The sequence below is a fragment of the Sitophilus oryzae genome, unplaced genomic scaffold, assembly GCF_002938485.1.
Source record: "Sitophilus oryzae breed Bouriz unplaced genomic scaffold, Soryzae_2.0 scaffold_682_pilon_pilon, whole genome shotgun sequence".
In the NCBI taxonomy this organism is placed as follows: domain Eukaryota; kingdom Metazoa; phylum Arthropoda; class Insecta; order Coleoptera; family Curculionidae; genus Sitophilus; species Sitophilus oryzae.
This window is the reverse complement of record NW_022147287.1, coordinates 4,098,590-4,119,185: the sequence shown is the minus strand read 5'-3', so window position 1 is coordinate 4,119,185 and position 20,596 is coordinate 4,098,590. Positions and strand designations below refer to the sequence as shown.

Genomic DNA, 20,596 nt, shown 5'->3' with positions numbered 1-20,596 from the left:
TAATTACTAAAACCAGCAGTTCCAAAAATATATTTAAAAATAATAATTATCTATTAACATGGATTTGGACGATAATAGGTAAAAATACTAAATTTATTTCTATATTCGGTATAAAATTGTTTATTAGGTTTTTAGTTTGCGATGTTTATGGTAAATAATTTTTTCATTTTTATTGCCTCTGAATTCACATGAGGACAGAGATGAGGATATCTATGGAAAAGTAACCACAAGAGGAATTGTTACATCATTGGAAAAAATGTTGGAAAGTTTATTGTTTCCCATCGAAAAGTAGAAAATGCCAATGCAGATGAACGTATTGTATTAAATTGTGATAAAGTAATTTCCAAGGGTGAAGTTTATTATAATTAGTGGAAGTAATACCAAGGGTGAAGTTTATTATAATTAGTGACCTGTGCTTCTTTTATATGTAGAGAATAAATCGGTTTAACGACACCCAAAATTTAAAGGAAGTATTTGCATACTTGTCATGCCCATCAAGGGTTTATATAGCTCAAATTTCCTTTAATGGTAGGCAATTATTCAATGCAAATTAATTTTTTAAGTGACTGAAATATTAAATAGTTTACAATATGGTATATCACTAAAAATATATTACTTTTAGGTACAATTAGAGGCCCGATACATTAAAAAAAAGAACATTATTTTATATTAAATGAGCCCTATTGTACTAACAATCAATTTATATTAATAACGGAGATTAAAAAATATCAGAATAAATAGTTCTTTTTTTTTATCTACTAAAATAAACCATAGAATACAACAGTATTTAAAAAATAAATAAAAGTGATGTTCCGGCCGAGATTCGAACTCCGGTCTCTCGCTTCCTAGCCCGACTCCTTATGCACTGCTCCACAGTAACTTGCTTAGCGATAATTCAATGACGGTATATAAACAAAAAAAACAGGTTTATAACAATATCTTGACGATTTGAACTGGCGCGCGGAGCGTGCTGACCAATAGCGCCTATTATCACCTGTGACGTTGCGACCAACCTGCGCAATATCATACCTTGTATTCTTTGTACCATGTCATAAACATAGGCAATCTTCTTTGCGGCCATCGGCTATCGCTTGGCAGTGAAATGATATGTAAATCAAACTAAAACATACAGATTTATATGCAAATTGGACCCTAACATACTTTAAATGAACGGTTTCAGTGAAAACAGCGGTGTATTTCTTTTCGACCTTTTTTGTGAAACCTCAAAATTAATGCATCCCCTTAGATACCTCCACCATGTATGCTGTATTTCCTCAATCAATTTTGAGTTATAAATCCATCCGTATATCCGTATGTCCCGAAAAAGGTCCTTAAATTGATTTTATAAATGTACCGGTTCGAAAGGAACAAAATAAATCCATTTATCCCCGAGGATTTCTTCTCAAATGTGACAAGAAAGGGAGAGTATGTCATAAAATATACCCTTTTTTATTTATTGGGCTCTTCTTCAAAGCTCAAAAAAAGAATAATAAAAAGGATGCGAAGTGTATTATGGAATTCATAGCTTGTGCTCTTAATAAATTTACAGTTTATAAAATAATTTACTAAGGAAAGAAATATTTGGTACACTTTTGTGGCCATTATTGTGTACCTTTCACCTAAGTTTATTTTTCTCTTAATATCTGCCGTTAGAGAGACGATAGAAAACTGCGATTTTCGCTAACTTTTTGGAAATTTTGTGCTCTATTTAAATCTGTAACAAAAACTATAGACTGCCATGTAATTTTTTGTGCAAACGCGCAATATTTGTTATAATGTCAAACAGCGCCCTCTAAGTACCACGACAAAATGTTGACAAATATACCGGGTGCGTCTCGAAAGTGGCTCACCCCTATAACTTATTTATTTTTTCAAATAAAAGAACGAGATTTGGTATGTTAGCATATGATATAAATTAGGATTGATTGACGTATTCAATTGTTTTTGGTCACTTCCTGTTTCACCGGAAATGACTACAACTTTTATTTTTTTTACTTCATTCGATAGAAAATGTAACACTCTTTAAACAAGGAGCCTTGGAAAAATAGTTTTGGTCGTTTAATGTTTTTCGTGTCTTGTTTTAGCCGGCCAAAAAATGCCCAAATAGTATTTTTAATCATATCTCAATTTTTTTAATGGAACAAGGGCGACTCATTAGCCTTTTTGTTAAAACCATTTTTTTACGAATAATTTCGTACCACACACTTGGTATTTCGTGTCAAATTGTCGTTATGAACCGCATGTTACAATATCAAATAAACCATATACGACAATGTTAAAAATTGACATATAATATATCACTCTATTCATAGTGTCATTTTATATCCAATAAAGTAAAAAATACCGCGGTTGTCATTTAAAAATCAAAAGTTGTAGTCGTTTCCGGTGAAACAGGAAGTGACTAAAAGCAATTGAATACGTCAGTCAATCATAATTTATGTCTTACACTAACATACCAAATCTCGTTTTCTTTATCTGAAAAAATAAAAAAGTTATAGGAAAGAGCCAATTTCTGAGTATATCTTGTATCTTTTTCAATATTTAAATTTTTAAATTTTCTATTTCACTTGTGATATCTAGTTCCAAAAATGTCTAAGTAACTTTATAAAGCAAGTAGTCCCCGTAACTCAAGGCTCCTTGTATTATTTATCTTATAAAGCACCCCAAGGCATTAACAAGAAAGGAAAATAGACTTCTTAAAAGCGTATTACCTATAAATCGAATCTCTTGTTAAGTAGAGTCTCGAAAATACTCCGGGAAAGCTTAATTTATTTTCCTGCAAATATTCTTCTCAAATTTCCGCTTCCGATCCGTAAGGCTTATAGTTTGCAATCAATTTTGTTTAGAAAATAGTTTTTTTCTCGGGAAAAATCGTTTGGAAAGTGCCAGTTTTTAATTAAAATTAAACAATATTTTTTTAAGAAATATTAATGGATAGTTATAATTCTATATTTTATGATACGCATATCTTTGAAGTTTATTTTTAATTTTACGAAATAATTCTTTCCTAGTCTCTTAATCAGATTTTAAAAAATACATTTTATTTTTATTCATGGATCCACATATTTTTTATATTTTATTTTTGTCAGTAATTAATAATAACATATGAAAATAGTTATTGCGAATTATTGACAAATAAACTTACTTGTAAGTACTTTTTAGTCATTCTTGACAATTTTTTGTCAATCTTTTTTATTTACTAATCGTGTTACGGATGTTTGATTGACAGCATGATCTGGAATGATTGAGACCAATAGTTTATTTTTTACTTTTTATATTTTTTTCAGATAAAAAAAACGAGATTTGGTATGTTAGTATATGTTGCATAAGTTAGGATTGATTTACGTATTCAGTTGTATTGGGTCACTTCCTGTTTCACCGGTATTGATGACCTAACCAAACTTTTGATTTTTAAATGGCACCCTCGTTATATTTTTACATTATTCGATAGAAAATAACACTCTGAATAGAATGACATATCATATGCCCAACTTTTGACATTTACGCTTAAAAAATAGTATTTTAAATTTCAATCTAGAGGGCCATGGTTGTATTAAAAACGCTAATTTTTAAGCAAGAAACTTGGAAAAATAGGTTTGATCGTCCAATAGTTTTCGTGTTTTGTCCTGACCGGTTAAAAGATACCCAAATCGTATTTTTAATCATACCTCAATTTTTTTCAAATGAAACAAGGGTAGCTTCATTAGCATATTTGGAAAAAGCATTTTTTACGAATAATTTGGTACCACACACTTGGTATTTCGAGTCAAATTGTCGTTATGAACCGCACCTTACAATTTCAAATAAACCACATGCAAAAATATCAATTTCCGGTGAAACAGAAAGTCGTCAAAAACAGTTGAATACGTCAATCAATCCTAATTTATGTCATATACTAACATACCAAATCTCGTTTTTTTTATCTGAAAAAATAAAAAATTATAGAGGTACACTTTTGAGACGCACCCGGTATACCTCAATTTTTGTGTTTATAGTATATTTTAACTCCATGTTCTAGTTAAAATTGAAGGTTTCTAACTAAAACAATACTGATAATAATATCAAGATTACCAAATCTATTACAATTCTGTCCCTACCCAACTATTATTATTTCTGGATACTATGACACAATCGCCCAATCTAAATGAACTAAAACTAACTAAACTACCCCAGCATCGCATTATTGTCTATTCCACCCTATATCTGAAAATTTCTCTGCCCTTAACAGGGATGAAAATCTATTCCAACTTAATCAATTAGCCGCAGAACTTTTAGGCAAAGTTGGGGATTTATGGGGTTGGTTCAACGCCATTGGTGCTAAAGAGTTTCAACCCTTTTACGTTTCTAGATTATCAGTATAGGAAATTATGTTTATAGTTTTAAAACGTTGGGTTGTAATGGTGTAACTATGTAAAATAATTGGTAATTTGCAAAATTGGTTCGATTGGAATTTAAAGGTATCTATTTAAACGTTTTGATAATTTTCGTTTAATACAAATCCGATAAGAAATTATAATTCAGCTGACATATTTCATATACAGGGTGAGTTTCCTACGATATTCTCTATGGGTGTCTCGGGAACTACTGGAGATAGAGAGTCGGTTAAATGGGGAAAGAATTGCAGTTTTGTGGGGTCATAAACATGCGCCTTTCAGATTTTTGAAAAAGTTCATGGCTTACTAGATATTTCGAAAATAAAAGAAATTTTGGCTATTTTAAAAATTGTCCCTAATTCCATTATAATCCATTTTAGACAAAAAGTTTTCAGATAAAAGTTGTAGATAATGACATCCCTAATGAGTTTGTGTTCTCCGATTTTTTCTAAAGTGTGTCATTTTTGACATATGACACAAATATATGCTTTTTTAAATGGAAACCATAGTTGGTCTTGACTTTATAAAAAGCGCCATTTTTAAGCTTTTAAGAGATATAAGCTATAATATGTTTTTTTCGAAAAATTACTGAGTTATAGCCAATTCTTATCTTTCTTGATTAATTTCATTTAGTTGGCATATTATTCTTATTTTGTTATGATTTATAACTTATAACAAAAAGACAAAATATATATTATTAAATGGCTCTTTTCAATTTACATTACACAAACTTAAGACAACTTTACATTACACAAAAAAGACTTAAAAAAATATCACTACATACATTTTAAGTTATTTTAGAAAACGTTGAAAAAATCCGCCATTGTTTTGAGTACATAATTTTTAAAACTGAATTACTAGCTATTCTCATAGAACGGCGGTCGACATTATTAAACTTCTCCTGTACCGCCTCTTTGAGTGCTCCTCTTAATTCATAAATTTTTTTTGGAAACATTGTTGTTAACCATACCGCATAAAAAATCTAAAAATGGATAGGTCAGGTGATCGAGGAGGGTGATGTTCAGTATCTGTATGATCAGCTACGACGATTGAACTTGTTTCCATGGCTAACTAAGTGAAATTAGTCAAGAAAGATAAGAATTGCATATAACTCAGTAATTATGTTTTTTTAACCAAAAATAAAAAAAATCCAAAAATTTTTTCAAAAAATTAATTCAAAATTTTCAACGTTTTTTTTTTGGGGAAAAAAAAATAAAATAGTGATTTTCTGTGGTCGAAATATACTACTCCTAAAAATATTTGCACTTATTTAATACTCACCCTATATAATTTTTCAAGAACTTCACCTAGTTTAAGAACATCTGTCAATATGAAACATAGCAAACTGCAAATTAAAATTGTTATATCTCTGCCTTTTGTCAGTCATTTCGTTCTTCAAACGATTTCACCGTATACTCCAGAAGAAAAATAAATTTTAATTAAAGGCAGTGGGGACATTTTATGGCTTCCTTTAGGATATCTGTCAAAGAAATATTGCCAATATTGCCGATAAAATTATTAAGTGGGTGAAGGCCTTCTGAAATTGGCTTCATTGCATAAGACCTTCACCCCATTAAATGGAATACTGTAAGAAAGGTGATATTTCTAACGAGGCGAGATCATTTAGAAAATGGCGACAAATTTAGAGTCGCAGATTGTGTTATCGTAAGATTTAGTACTTCTAATTAAAGGCACTGTCTCTATATGGGTGAGATAAGACGTTTCATTTAGGGATAAAATGAATTATTACATTTCAAAATATATCCAATGTCAGGAAGATTTATTAGAATATATTTTTATAGATGAATAGCAGTCAAATAAGATGTGGGAATCAGAGTCAAGCATATTATGATATAAATTGATTGTAATGAATACATTTTCCAACTAATTTCAGAAGTAATGATAATCTTGGGAAAAAATAGATGTCGGTGTTTTTTAACATGAGAAATTATCCATGAGAAAAAAAAAAGATAAAAAAAGAAATTAAATACATCTGTATATTTTATGCAGTTACCTATTAATGAAAGTAACATCACGACATCTAAAAGACTGAGCGCTCTTTTCGCATTAGATCTATACAGTTGTTTACTTACAACCATTTGATTTTAGTTATATTTTTAAATGTTCTATAATTTAGAAATATTTGTAATTACCTGTGGTAAAAATATTATACATAGATTATAATTAGAACTTAGTTACAAGAACTTAATACGCAAGAAAAAGAAACCAAAAGTTATCCTAAAGCGTCTAGATAAGAGGGATAATATATTTAAGATGGATTTAGCAAATGGACAAAAAATAGAATAATTTAATCTAATCTACCTTTTAGTTCTAGAGCCTCAGGATGCTGTTCTATTTTACTTGACAGAAGAAGTCTTACTATATCCGAGAAAATTAGCAGAAGTTGCATGATATTCTTGATAAAAGGTGTTCATGCATCATAGACACATTGACACATCTTTGTAGTTTATATTAACAATAATTATTCAAAATTAATGAGATTTCTAATAATATTAAATTTAATGTCATATAAGCACAAAACGAATAAAAACTTAGGGTCAACTGGGAAAAGCTAGTTAAAATTGCACATTAAAAAATTATTTTTAAATTTGAATACCTTGTATATTGAAAATTAAATTAAATAAGAGAAAATATATTACCAATTTCCTTTCTAAAACTAATTAAAAATAACCCACAACAATATTTTACAGCACCTAAGAAACACCAATATACTGTCATACGTAATTTATTTTGGGAAACTAAATCATGGTTTTCGGGAGAGTTAAGCAACCTAAAAGGTATTTGTGGGTTACTGTTGGTCATGAAACTTCGTAGTTATGAAGAAAAAATGCTAATAATTGACCTACATCATATTTAACCTACATCATATTTTTTCGGAGCAATTTGGAGCATTTTGTATTAGCTTACCTAAAATATGATTTTAGATTAAGCAGTTCTTAATTATTACACCATGGTCTTTACTGATTTTTTTATGGTACCAGGGAAGTCAAAACTAGAATTACCATGAGGGAAAATAGTTGAAAACATTGTATTTACTCAGAGTACCATCAGTTTTTAGCTAATTTATCACCAACTTTAAACGCACTAATTTTATTAATCAAAATTTAATAAAAATACTTCAGCTGCAGCTAATAATCTTATAAGGTCGAACATTTCTTTTCAGGGATTAATAATGGGCCCGTTTTAATTCAAAAATCTTCACGATTCTGAAAATATGGACTTTTAGAAAGTATACGAGTGAAATTATAATTAAAAAAAATACTTATGATGTTTTAATTTTTTGTCGCTATTGGGAACTTCTGCATCACTGGGCGCCACCTACACTATTTTTAACTGGTTAGAAGAATAATAATCTTTTCATCTGTACCCGTATAAAACTACTGGGTGAAAAATACATTTAAGACGTTTTTTACGTAAAATAGGCCTCTCTCAAGATATTTGGAATGTAAATTATCAGTACATGTCAATATTAACAAAAAAACATGTTGAATGAATAAGTATTTGACTGAAATGATAAATCTGGAAACTTTTTATTCTTTTAAATTACTCGTATTTTTTTCTAGAAAAAGTTCTGATGAAACAGATTTTTCGAATCTTTGTCATAAAACATTTCAAATTTATGATTTCACTCTACTAACTATCTAGTCAATATGTTATTTTTTTAATGATGATATGGCATTGATGAGTGGATACTGAAGTTTACAAGCAAGGCTCTTCGTCCCCAGGAATCTGTTCATGATTGGATGCACTCAGAACAGGTTCATCCTGAAGACATTCTACAACTGAAAGCTGTTAAATCAAATTGTACAGGCATAGTAATAGATACATTTATGCTTTTCTCTTGGAGGTAAAGACAGCTTTGTTTTGTTTTAATGAGACAGTTTTGAGATATGTCAATTAATATCTTCTCTCACTCCATCACATATTATAGCAATCTTAAACACTTGAGTAGATATAAATAATGAACATCTATTAGGTGTGTTCAGTTTCTTTCTTTGGGTTTTATTCTTTGATAAAAAAATATATATAAATGTAGAAAGTTGAAAAAGTTTTTCAGTCTAACAGACTATAACCTCGTGTTAAAGCCCAAGTGCTTTCCAAACTCGAAATAAATATGGAAGACAAGGTATTAGTAGATGTCGAGAAAAGTTTTTGGGTTGATATAAAAGAAAAAAGGAATAAAATTTCTCTGACACCTGTTCTTTGTTTTTATCGACATAGATGAAAAAAACTGAAACTTTTTGTATTTTTACTTGTGTTTTTTTTTGTTTTCATGAAAAAAAAAGAGTGATTTACTGTGGCACAGTGTACTTCGTTTGTTTCTTTCATTATACAGGGTCTTAAATAAGTGCAAATATTTTTAGGGTTGGTAGATCTCGATAAAAGAAACACTTGTTTTCTCTTTATCGTTTTTTCAAATAACCCCAAAATAAACCGAGTTATTTTACTGAAAATTAAAAAAAAAGTTTTTTGCCTAAATTTTGAAAAGCACTGGATCATTTCTGGATTCTCTTTCTGGTAAATTTAATCTACTACCTATGTTGTTATATTATCAATAAATTATATTTTTTAACTAAAAGTAAAAAAATTCGAAAAGTTTTTTCAAAAAATTCCAAATTTTCAATTTTTTTTTCGCGAAAAAACTTCATAATCGTGTTTCTGTGGTCGAAATATGTTACTCCTAAAAATATTTGCACCTATTTAAGGCTCACCCAGTATAATTTATAATTATTTAACTTCCATAATTTTATTTCAGTTATTAACCATCTATCTTTATACGAATTTTGTTGTTAACTGTATTACATTTATGGTATTACATATTTAATTGCGTTATACAGTTTAAGTACCATAAGATCGAAAAAAAACGACGTCAGAGATAGCTGGGGAATGACAATCGATGATAATTTTGTCGAGGTGAAGCCCTAATTACTGCCGGTTGGCCTTATAAAGGTTTTAATTTATCTTTATATTGAGTAAAAATAATTTTTAATTGGTGTAGTTTACAATTCGAGAAAAAATAATTTTAGGACTCTGTATCTGGAAACGTTATATATCTTTTTTTGCCGACCATACCAATATGTATAGCTATTAAGATAATAGCTATTAAGATCGGCAAAAAAAAAGTTTTTTTAATTTCACTCAAAATTAGTTATTTGGGTCATAAATGACCTAAATACAAAATATTTTCATGGTGTCTGTCTGTCTGTCTGTCTGTCTGTCTGTCCGTCTGTCCGTCTGCCGTCCGTAACGCGATAACTCAAAAACCGCTCAACCGATTTTAACCAAATTTGGCACAAAAATACTGTGGCACCCGAGAATCTGGCCATTAGTTTTTGGTGTTGGTGAGGGGTTGGTAAGGGGGTATGGGAGGGGGTTAAAAATTTAAAAATATCGTAACTCCAAAATTACAGTAGCTAGCGAAACGCGGTTTTCAATTTAAAATTAGGAATAATATTTGCAACAAAATTTGTAATAACATCAAAATCAAAGTCGCAGTTTTTGAGATAATTGATTATTAACATATTATTGTATGGGCTGCTATACGTGCCTCCCGGCGCCAATTTTTTTTAAATATTTTATAATTGTTATTTCAAAGTTTTATGTCAAAAAAAGTATTTTCTTTATAAGTTTAAATTAATTGTTAAAGTACCTTTTATTTACTGTTTTTTAATTATATTTTCTAATAAAATATAATTTGACTTTTTTTTTGAAAATAAATAAATAAATTAAACCTCATAACAATATAATAAGTTTATAATCATCATACACCATAATTTGATTAAAATTGTTAAAAACTCATTTATTATATTTCCCATATCTTGAAGATTGTTCCAGTTTCCCTAGAAAATTTTTAAACTTTTCCAGCTATCTGGAAAATAGAGCTGCCTCACATAAACTCATTTTGTTAAAAAGCAGTTCATAGCTGATTATTTCGATGGTTTTATTCTAGTTCATCGTTGAAATAGTTTTAAAATAATTTGAAATTTCCGTAAAAGTAGTGCAATTTTATGAAATACGGAGACATTTTGTAGTTTTAAAAATTTTAAAACAATTTGAAACCAGTTCATTGGAAAATGGGAACAAAGTTATAATTTTTATTAGTCCTCGACTAAATTCCAGCTGTTCTTTCTTTCTAGATTACTATACAGTATGTCCCATAATCGTTTTTACAAGAGAATGTATATTTTTTTATTATTAACTTCGAGAAAGATGCATTATTTATAAAAGTTTTTGCTTGTTTCAAAATGGTTTATTTCATTCATATTTTTTTCTACCATTTGAAAACATGGTTTTTCGTTGATAAATATAACAGTGTCCCAAAATTCTGCAGGTTTGGTAACGTACTCTCTTGTAAAATCCAATTTTTTTGCGAACGTGTGTATAGAGTAAGAGGAATGTAGCATTGTCAAAAAATGATGGAATTTTAATTAACCTCATACTTTTTGATTTTTTTAAATTTTATAAAAGCCCAAAATTTATTTAGTTCGATGCTACGAAAAGGGTGATAATAGTTATCGGAAAATGTGATACTTAACAACAGCAAAAAATATGACATTAATCAAAATTAATAATAAGCATCTATTAAAGAATGAAATCTAAATGATATTATCATAGAAACGCCTTTTCAATTTTAGGACTTTCAACCATATTTTCACGTATTTTTTAATTTTCTCTAAAACGGAATGGAAATTTGGAAAAGTATAACTGCGATTAACCAATTTAGAAGAAGCAAAATTTTTTATGAAGAATGCATTTTTCTCAAAATGTCAATAATAAACTTTTTCCTCTTGTAAAGAAAATCCGGGGACAAACTGTAGATTGAGAGTTAAAATACTATTTTTTTAATAGAAAATGTAATAAGTTGACATATTTGTTTTTCATTCTATTCAGAATGTAATTTTCAATCAAATATAGTTTAAAATACAGAGGGTACCATTTAAAAATTATAAGATGTGTGTAAAGAAAAATTGCTTGATTTTTTTCATTCAAAATTAATACCCATTCCTACAACCCATCCATTTACTTTTAGTGCATTGCAATTTTCAGCAATCGTGTAACTTTTTTATTTATAAAGATTTTCACGTACTGTCTGCGAAGAAAATATAGCAGAAATATTAAGAAAGATTTGAAAAAACTGATTTCGAGATATATCTATTTTTGAATTAAGAGTTCTAATAGCGCAACCACTGTCGAACACCAACTCAATTCCACTTATTTTTACCAAAACGTGCAATTAAAAATGTACAAGCTATAGGAAAAAGTACAACGACTTGTTAATAAATAAACAAATAAAGTATCACGAGATGTAATTAAATCGTGAAGCCCTGAACACATGATTTACAGTCTTTCCCAGAACTTTAAGTACTTAACTGATATGGTACTGATCTGCTATATCCCCTTCCACGTCTCTTGTGCGCAGTTATTCGTTACTCGGTTTATTTTATACGTTTAGCAACGTTTTTACTGTTCTGTCTTTGTTCAGTACATTATAAACGCATTGTACAGGGTGGGTCAAATTCGGCCCTTTTAAATGGAAACACCCTTCTCTATTGGAGATAGACGAAAACTAATATCGGTGTCTGGAGCTCAATTTTCATCAAAAACATGATGGTGAAAACCGCTCATCAATATCTGTTACCGTTTCGGAGTTACGGGGTGTTTTTCAAAAATATGCATTTTTAACAAATCGCTGTAACTTTTTTGCTATGGAAAATTTTGTATTTCTATGAAAACATTTTCAAAGCACCTTTTTACGTAGAATTTAATGGTTTAAGTATAATTTTTTTAAAATTAATAATTTAAGAGTTATCAACAGAAAAATTGATTTTTTATTGGGATACCCTCTATATTTTTAATTAACTGAAAAGAATTTAAAATTACCATTCCAAAAATATAGCACACTTGATATTTTGTTATAATCCCCTTGGAAATATAGAATTTTTAAAAGTTCGCTACTTTTAACTAGTAGGCTTTGGACCCCTTATTGATGATATGCGCTTAATGGAACTCGAAAACATATTTTTCCAGTAAGACGATGCACCGCCTCTGAACGCTGAAGTTTTCAGCAAATTTTTGCAGCCAATTTTAAGAATAATTGAATAGCTAATCAAAATCCCAGCCCTTTGGCCGTCGAGGCCGCCTGACTTCGTGCCCATGGATCTAATCCTATGGATATATTTGCGGAAGAATAAAGGTTCCTTATTCTTCCGTATAATCTAGACAAGGATTAGAAATACTTAGCAGTTATGAGAGGGTATCTTTCACCCCCACTGAGTTAATGAATTCCGCGAATGTTCCAAAACCTATCTTCCAAAACCTGTCTGTCCATAACAGAAGACGGTAGATATGTCGAATCGAACACCTGTAGCAAAATCTCATGTCTTGGTTTGCTATTTATTTTTATTGTTATTAGATATAGTTTAAATGTATCGATGTTGGTCAAATATATTTTAAATTGTTCTAAAATTCTGCATCTCTCATAGCAAAAATTATTTTCGTTTTAATTGATGCTCACAGCTGGAATTTTTTTACATTACAGCCGGTGCCGTTCAAAGCCTACTTATTTAAAGCGGGCGGATTTTTATATACTCTATATCTCGAAGAGGAATCGAACAAAATATCAAATGTGTTATATTTTTGAAAAGGTAATTTTAAATTATTTTCAACAAAGTAAAAATATACAGGGTGTCCCTTATAAAGAATCAAATTTTCTGTTGATAATTCTTAAATTATTAATTTAAAAAAAAATATACTTAAACCATTAAATTCTACGTAAAAAGGTGCTTTGGAAATGTTTTCATAAAAATACCAAGTTTTCCATAGCAAAAAAGTTACAGCGATTTGTTAAAAATGCATATTTTTGAAAAACACCCCGTAACTCCAAAACTGTAACAGATATCGATATGCGGTTTTCACCATCATGTTTTTGACAAAAATTGAACTCCAGACACCGATATTTGTTTTTGTGTATCTCCTATAAAAAAGGGTGTTTCCATTTAAAAGCGTCGAATTTGACCCACCCTGTACTCTTCTTACATATGGAAATCTCGACCCAAGACTAACCTTTGCCAGCCTTTAGTATACAATAGAAAATATTTCAGACAAAGCATATATTTTATTAAAATAAATTAGTCAAATCGTAGTAATAAATAAAAAAATAGTATAAAAAAGTCTTTTAAGAAAATGACTTTTTTGCAAATTAACTGAAAAAATATGTATATACCTACCATAAAGAGTTGAAATAAACTTTTTGGGATTTAATCTTCTGCGAAGGATCTAAATCGTCCCCAAACTTAAAATAAATATGGAAAACACGCCATTAAGCTCCATTTCGGGCGGACCGGAAAAGATTTTGGAAAGTTTTCGGGTCGGTATAAAAGAAAATGAATAAAAGTTTGGATGTGTTTGACAGCCATTCTCTGTTATACTTCATCGATGTGAATGGAACACCTTAAAGTTTCTTCTAAGATTATTTTATTTTCTATGATTTTCAGATTAAATGAAAATATGTTGCTAGGACTAGATTCTTAAAAGTTCATTTCACTAGCCGAAAAAGTAGCAAATTAATCGTTCGGCATTTAACGTTTTATGTAAAACTAGCTAGGTATTTTTACACAAATCAAAAAGGAAATTAAAGATAAAGGATTATACTATATCCGCATTGTAGCACATTTTTAGACAACTTGTTTATTTTTAAGATTTTGATGGTGAAACATGAACAAAGTATTCCTTATGTTTGGACTAAATTTTCTCGAAAATAAAGACATAATTTAAAATTCCGTTACAATACGGAAATAGATTGAAGTTTTGTGATTACAGTGATATAGAATTTATATGGTTTTGTAACAAATGGCTCGCTATTTTATGGCAAATGTTGAGGCTCTGCAAACCTTAATCAAGCCTTCATCAAAGCACGTGTGTTTGTCTTCGGCAGATTTCTGAAATATAATAATTTATACAAAATTACTCTGTTTGGTACCTTCAAATTTTTGTAAACACAATCTGACATCGAATTTGACAATGACACAATCACATTTCAGTTGGTATTTTAATTGTAGCTTTCTCTGTAGCTAATTAATTAGAAAACGCCAGCCAATTAACTGTAATATCTAAAGAAAATTTTAATAAATGCAAGCTGTCTAATCTGTTCATTCAATATTTATTAATTTAATTTAAAACCCTTTCCCTGCTATTAGCTATATCACAGTTTTATCTTCCTTTGCATATAATTTCAGATACTAAAAGGCGGCGTTTTGGGCGATATAAAGCGGAATATCAGACATAAATTAAAACAAAGGCATTAATTGGATCTAATTTGTATCAGTTTAATTTCGGGGAATAGCTGTGCTCTTTGTAGCCTTTTCTGACTCTTCTCTTTTGACCTTCACACATACCGCAGCGCGTTAAAGGGTTATAGGGCCTAATGGTTATAGCTTTTACAAAAATTATCCCATTTTTTGCATTTTGAAACAAAATCACTAGATTAACCAGATGATTGCTTTTTTAATCTATAGTTATTTTTTATACACAAGACGATAAAATGGTATTTTATCGTCTTTTGTTGTTTTACATATTTAAAAAAATTAAAAATTTATACAGGGTGTTTCATAAAATATGAGCATTAAGTAATCACGATTCTGCTTAAACTGCTTGACGTTTAAAGCTGATTTTTGGCAAACCGATTAACTGTGGGGTGTAGAGGTTCGATAAGGCGGGGTTTCTCGAATCTCAAATTCCAAGAGGGTGAAAACGCCCCTCAAATATTACAATATTTGCTATTTAAAAAACGGTTAGTCTTTCGGGAAAACGCTTGGACATGCATAATTTTACATATTTTGAAGATTTTTAAAAAATCATACAGGGTGTTCCAAAAAGTTGGGAAATTGATTAACCACGATTCTGCTTAAAATGCTTGACGTAAAAAGCTTATTTTTGGCAAACGGATTTTTCGAAAATCAAATTCGAGATGAAACTACCCCTCAAATATTACCAAGTTATATAATAATATCGCCATATTGTTTTTTCTCATGCTGACATAAATGTGAGAAAATTTTATCCAGTTTGTATGTTAACGGAAATTCTTGCTTTGTTTTATCATCACCATTACAAATGATTAATTCGACGCGAACGAAGTCGCTGGTACACGCTAGTGTATCAATAAAGCAATAAAAAACTACTAAAAAAACATTATTCATAAAAATGGCCACTTATATTCGTTCAGATTAACCCAAAACTAAGATATCTAAAATAAAACCAGAAGATAGAAAAAAAGCACTTACACCCTTTTAGTCTGTGCGATGTGATTGGCCAGAAAAAGTAGTTAATAAAGAAAAAAGGTTGAGTGTCTGCAACAAACTTTCCTTTGAAACGACGCGACGTGCGCCTTTTTTAATCCGGGTTTTATTAAATTTTTTGCACGTTCCTGACTAAGGTTTACGGGGGACTCGGGATATATTTGTATGTCCAGAACTTCTTAATTTGGGGATCATCTCTGATTTTATTTTTCTCTCTGTTCTAATTTTAAAACAAGGACAGATTTGATTAAAAGATAGGAAGTTTTATTTGGATATTGTAACATTTTTAAATTAAAGGTATTATTTCTGCAAAGAACATGCGCTCATTATCTCACCTTAAAAAAATTCACGGATAGCGTCTTCTTTTAAAATTACGTGAAACTTTATAGAGGGGTTTATCGTAACGTTATCAACGACATTGCAAATCTAGACATTAGCGGTAAAATCTGTCTCTTTGCGGACGATACTAGTTTCACTTGGAGCGGCCCAGATGTTACGGCACTGTATAATACTATATCACCGTTAAATCTTGGTGCGATTCTAATCTCGTATGCCTCAACCTATCAAAAACTAAAGTTTTGTCATATAAAAGTTCTATACAACCTTTTGTACTTAATAACACCACTATTGACGTCGTGGACTCTTAGGACTTGTTGTAGAAAACTCGTTAAAATGGAACTTGCACATCGAAGCTTTATCAAAGGAACTAAGCGCTGCCTGTTTTGCGCTAAGATCAGTTTCTAAGGAACTTATCAACCTCTAGAATACGCTATTATGCTCTTTTTGAGTCGCATCTTCTTTATGCCCTTCCATTCTGGGGTACTTGCTGCGCAACAAAATTTGATCGTATTTTCAAACTTCAAAAGAGCAGTTCGATATTTATTGGGACTGAACAGTAGAACTCACTGCCAGGAATTTCTTTAAAAATTTCAAAATACTGACTTCCTTCCTTGTTCATTTTTGAATCCGTTTGCTTAATCCGCAAGCACATATCTGGTATTCCCGAAAGGCCACCTCACAACTATCCACTTAGGAATGCGGGCACGACCTTTATCTGCCAACCTCAAGCTCAGAACTAGTTAAAGGCTCAATACTGTACAATGCCAAAAAAATGTACAATCATCTGCCTGTGGATATCAAGTCGCTTTCATTCTTTCCCGCATTTCGCAAAGCTGTGAAATCATACTTACTGGAGAAAGCCCTATATGCGGTAAGCGACCTAACATAACCTAACCTAACCAACTTTTTTTTCACTGCCTTGAATTTTTACTCCTATCGCCGCGTAAAGAAGTTTCTTCAAAAATACAATTATTGTATCCTGTCATAAAGAAATAGTTCAGTATAATACAAACTAAAATAAAACTATAACAAACAACATTTAAAGTAAAATACAAATACAGTATTTCTTTACTCCTTAAACAACGTCTTTTAGAGTAAAAAATATTACAATTATTTCTCGTTATTACATTGTTTCTAAGATAACATCAATTATTATTGAAAAGCCAAGCTTTTATTGATCTAATACTAGCTCTATGTGTAACGATAGAATTAATGCTTGCATTTTAGCTCAAAATTGCTCCTAAATTATTACTAATGAACTTGTTAAATTAATTGGTAGACAGCTAAAGGGCACCTGCTTATGTATTGTGACAGAATAAAGCATAATATCGAATTCATTAATCAAAATAAAATTTGTTGTATTCCCGTTATTTTTAATAATATACAGAATTCTTGGATCTAATTTAGAAACAAATTTCAATATTTTCGATTAATGATATTTATATTTTAATATGAAGTATTTTTTAAATATTTTCACTTATTTTGAATAGATTATCTATATATTTTGTACTTTTTGGAAGGTTGGAAACATTTTTCTTTTTTCAATAGCAACTGTTAGAATTGCATTATATCTATCAAAAATAGTACTTTAACCGCAAGGGTAGATTAAATGATACTTTAACAGCGAGGATAGGTTAAAAACTTTATTTCTTCTCGCACGTTTTTTAATTGCTTCCATTTTCGAAAATTTTTGTATTCCTTTTCATAAGTTATTCGGGATTTAAATGGAAGTAGTTTGGATATGGCGTTTGTCGCGTCAGCCTGAATATCTGTTGGTAATTTACTTATTTCGTTTTGAGCCATTTCTGGCTGCAAATCAATCAGCAATCGACACGAAAGAGAATTAAAAAATATTTCACAAAACTAACAACTAATGAGACAGCTTTATTTATTTGCCAAATTACATAGAAACCATTCCCAACCCAGCAGAATATTTTTTCTACTCGTAATAAATTCCTTGAAATAATAATTTATGAATATTTTTTAAAACGTAACTCGTTACGAAAAAAAATATTTTTTTATAAACGACGATAAAATACCATTTTATCGTCTTGTATAAAAAATAACTATTTTTCAATTTTTAAATAAGGCATGTAAAAAAATAAAACAATTAAACAAATGTTTAAAACGAGTAATGATGTTTTGAAGTTCAAAACACTTGTTTTTAAATAAAATGTATGAAAAATAATAGCCCTGCTTTTTGAATTACAAATAATATTTTAAACATATTTTTTATCCATAAAGTTCAATAGGTATTTAAGTATAATAGATTTTGGAATATTATTAATAGCACTGCATTAAGCAAATTTCTTATTCTATAAATCAAATTAAATTTTGAGTAAATAGATATAGTACAGGGTGAGTCTTAGATAAGTGCAAATATTTTCAGGGTTGGTAGATTTTGATAAAAAAAAACATATTTTATCTTTACCGTTTTTCTAATAAGTTCAAAGTAACCGAGACATTTTACTTCTGAAAGTTTAAAAAAATGATTTTTCGCTTAAATTTTGAGAAACTACTGGATTATTTTTTCTTGGTTTTCTTTTTTGTTAATTTTATATACTACCTATGTTGTCATATTATGAAGATATGTTTTTTAACTAATTTTTTCTTATATACGTGTTTTTGTGTTCGAAATATACTACCCCTAAAGATATTTGCACTTATTTAAGACTCACCCACTGTATAGAGAACGTCATAAAATAATAAAATATCCGTCTTTACCTTTTTCTGGTCCACAACGCTAGTAAAACTGTGGCATTTCCTAAAACTGTGGTTAGGAAAATTAGTGCCAGGGTGGCTATCTCTATCCTTGCCAAATTTTCGTCTCTATCCAGGCTGGATTCCTCTAGTCCTGGAATAAGTTCTTTCGTTGTATCGCTTTCAGTTGAATTCATGACTGGGTTTTCTGATCCTCTTAACATATGGACGAAACACTGAAAAGAAAAACATATTTAGAAAAAGAGTTTTTGAATACAATAGAATTGAGACAATAATAATTATATTTTTTTTGTATTTTTGTTTGTTTATATTGACAATAATAATTATATTATATTTAAATAACAACATAATTATAAGATAAATATTATTAAAACGATAATCGTATTAATCGATAATCGTAACAATACCATTGAAGTACATATAAACGTATAGTTCTTCTCCAAAAGATATTCTGTTCCATGGTCATCGAAAAATACTGCTTACAATAATAATTTATCCAACAGCTACTACTTATACAGACATTACTCGCATGTATACCATGCATATAAAATAAATAATAATACACGCGTAAGTTTTTGAAGTTATAACACACTAGTGTGTTATAACTTCAAAGTCACACCAGTTTATAGAAATTATTAACCTTTATTCATAAATTACTATTTCAACATTGAACTACAGGACATGGAACTATTTTGTGGCCCGCTAGATCACCAGATCTTTCTCCCAATGATTTCTTTTTGTGGGGTTATGTAAAATCCAAAGTGTATGGTCATAATAGGGCTAATAATCTGGATGAGCTTCAAGTAAAAATACGAGAGGCTTTCCAAACTATTAGCCCTAATATGCTAGCCAATGTCAGACGGGGACTTTACCACCGCATAGGCTTCTGTCTAGCAATAATATTACATTTTTTTTGGGGTTTAGAGAATTTATTTATTTTTAGTTTTGGCTTGTAAACACACTCAAATAATAAATATTTAAGTATTTTTATTTTAAATGTTACCTTAAGTGAAGGTAAACACTTAAAATGAAAATAATAAATACACGGCATTCCTCGCGTCATATTCCTAGTCTGTCACGACCGACCCGTCCAAGCACAACTGCAACTGCGTACTTCCTGACCAGCCGACTAGCCGGCAGTGACTCTCGAGTACGAACGCAAAACGGGTAAACGTAAATTCGTCCGGCAACTTGCTATGTTACTAGTAGCCTGGTCTTCTCTGTATATGTAAGATAACACACTGGTATCATAAATAACTATTGATTTCATTTTATAAATTTTATATTTGTGTTATTTTTTAATATTTAAATAGATAACACTAAACAAATAAAACGTTGTATACTAATAAAAAATCAAGATCAAACATCAACATTATTGATTTTTTTACGTAAAAATACTAAAGGGGGCCATTTACCCATTCGAAATTAAATGGATTCAACCCTTTAAAACACACGAGTTAATCCCTTATTTGCCCTTTAATGGTCCCTGGAGACCCGTGTCCCCATAAACAGGACTAATTTGTGTAAACTTGTTTAGGACGGTCCTTTCTACCAATTGAGGCCATCGTCCATGTACTACGACAAGAGGATGGGAGAATTGGTATTAATTATCAATGATATAACTACGTGAAAGCAGTAATTTCCAAATCACTTCTATTTATGAGTCTGAATGACACATTTTTTATTAAAATCATATGGTCATAACTTATGTGACGTTGCACATAGAAATTTAAAAGCGCATTCTTACGACTGGTGTACTTGACAAACATTTGTTATTGGAATATACTTGCCTTTAAGGCGCACTCTCACGACTCTAAACAAAACTCCAAACAAACTCTCACGACTCCA

The 20,596-nt window shown here is 30.0% G+C and overlaps 1 protein-coding gene across 2 annotated transcripts in view; it reads right to left on the bottom strand.

Moving 5' to 3' along the window:
* Positions 1-20,596, bottom strand: part of LOC115887926 (oxytocin receptor-like) — a 169,519-nt gene that overhangs the window by 58,275 nt on the left and 90,648 nt on the right. For both annotated transcript variants that reach the window (XM_030907460.1, XM_030907459.1), the window contains exon 2: positions 18,752-18,963. In XM_030907460.1, coding sequence (XP_030763320.1) covers positions 18,752-18,951 — 200 coding nt within the window. In that variant the 5' untranslated portion in view covers positions 18,952-18,963. The remainder of the gene's footprint in view (positions 1-18,751; positions 18,964-20,596) is intronic.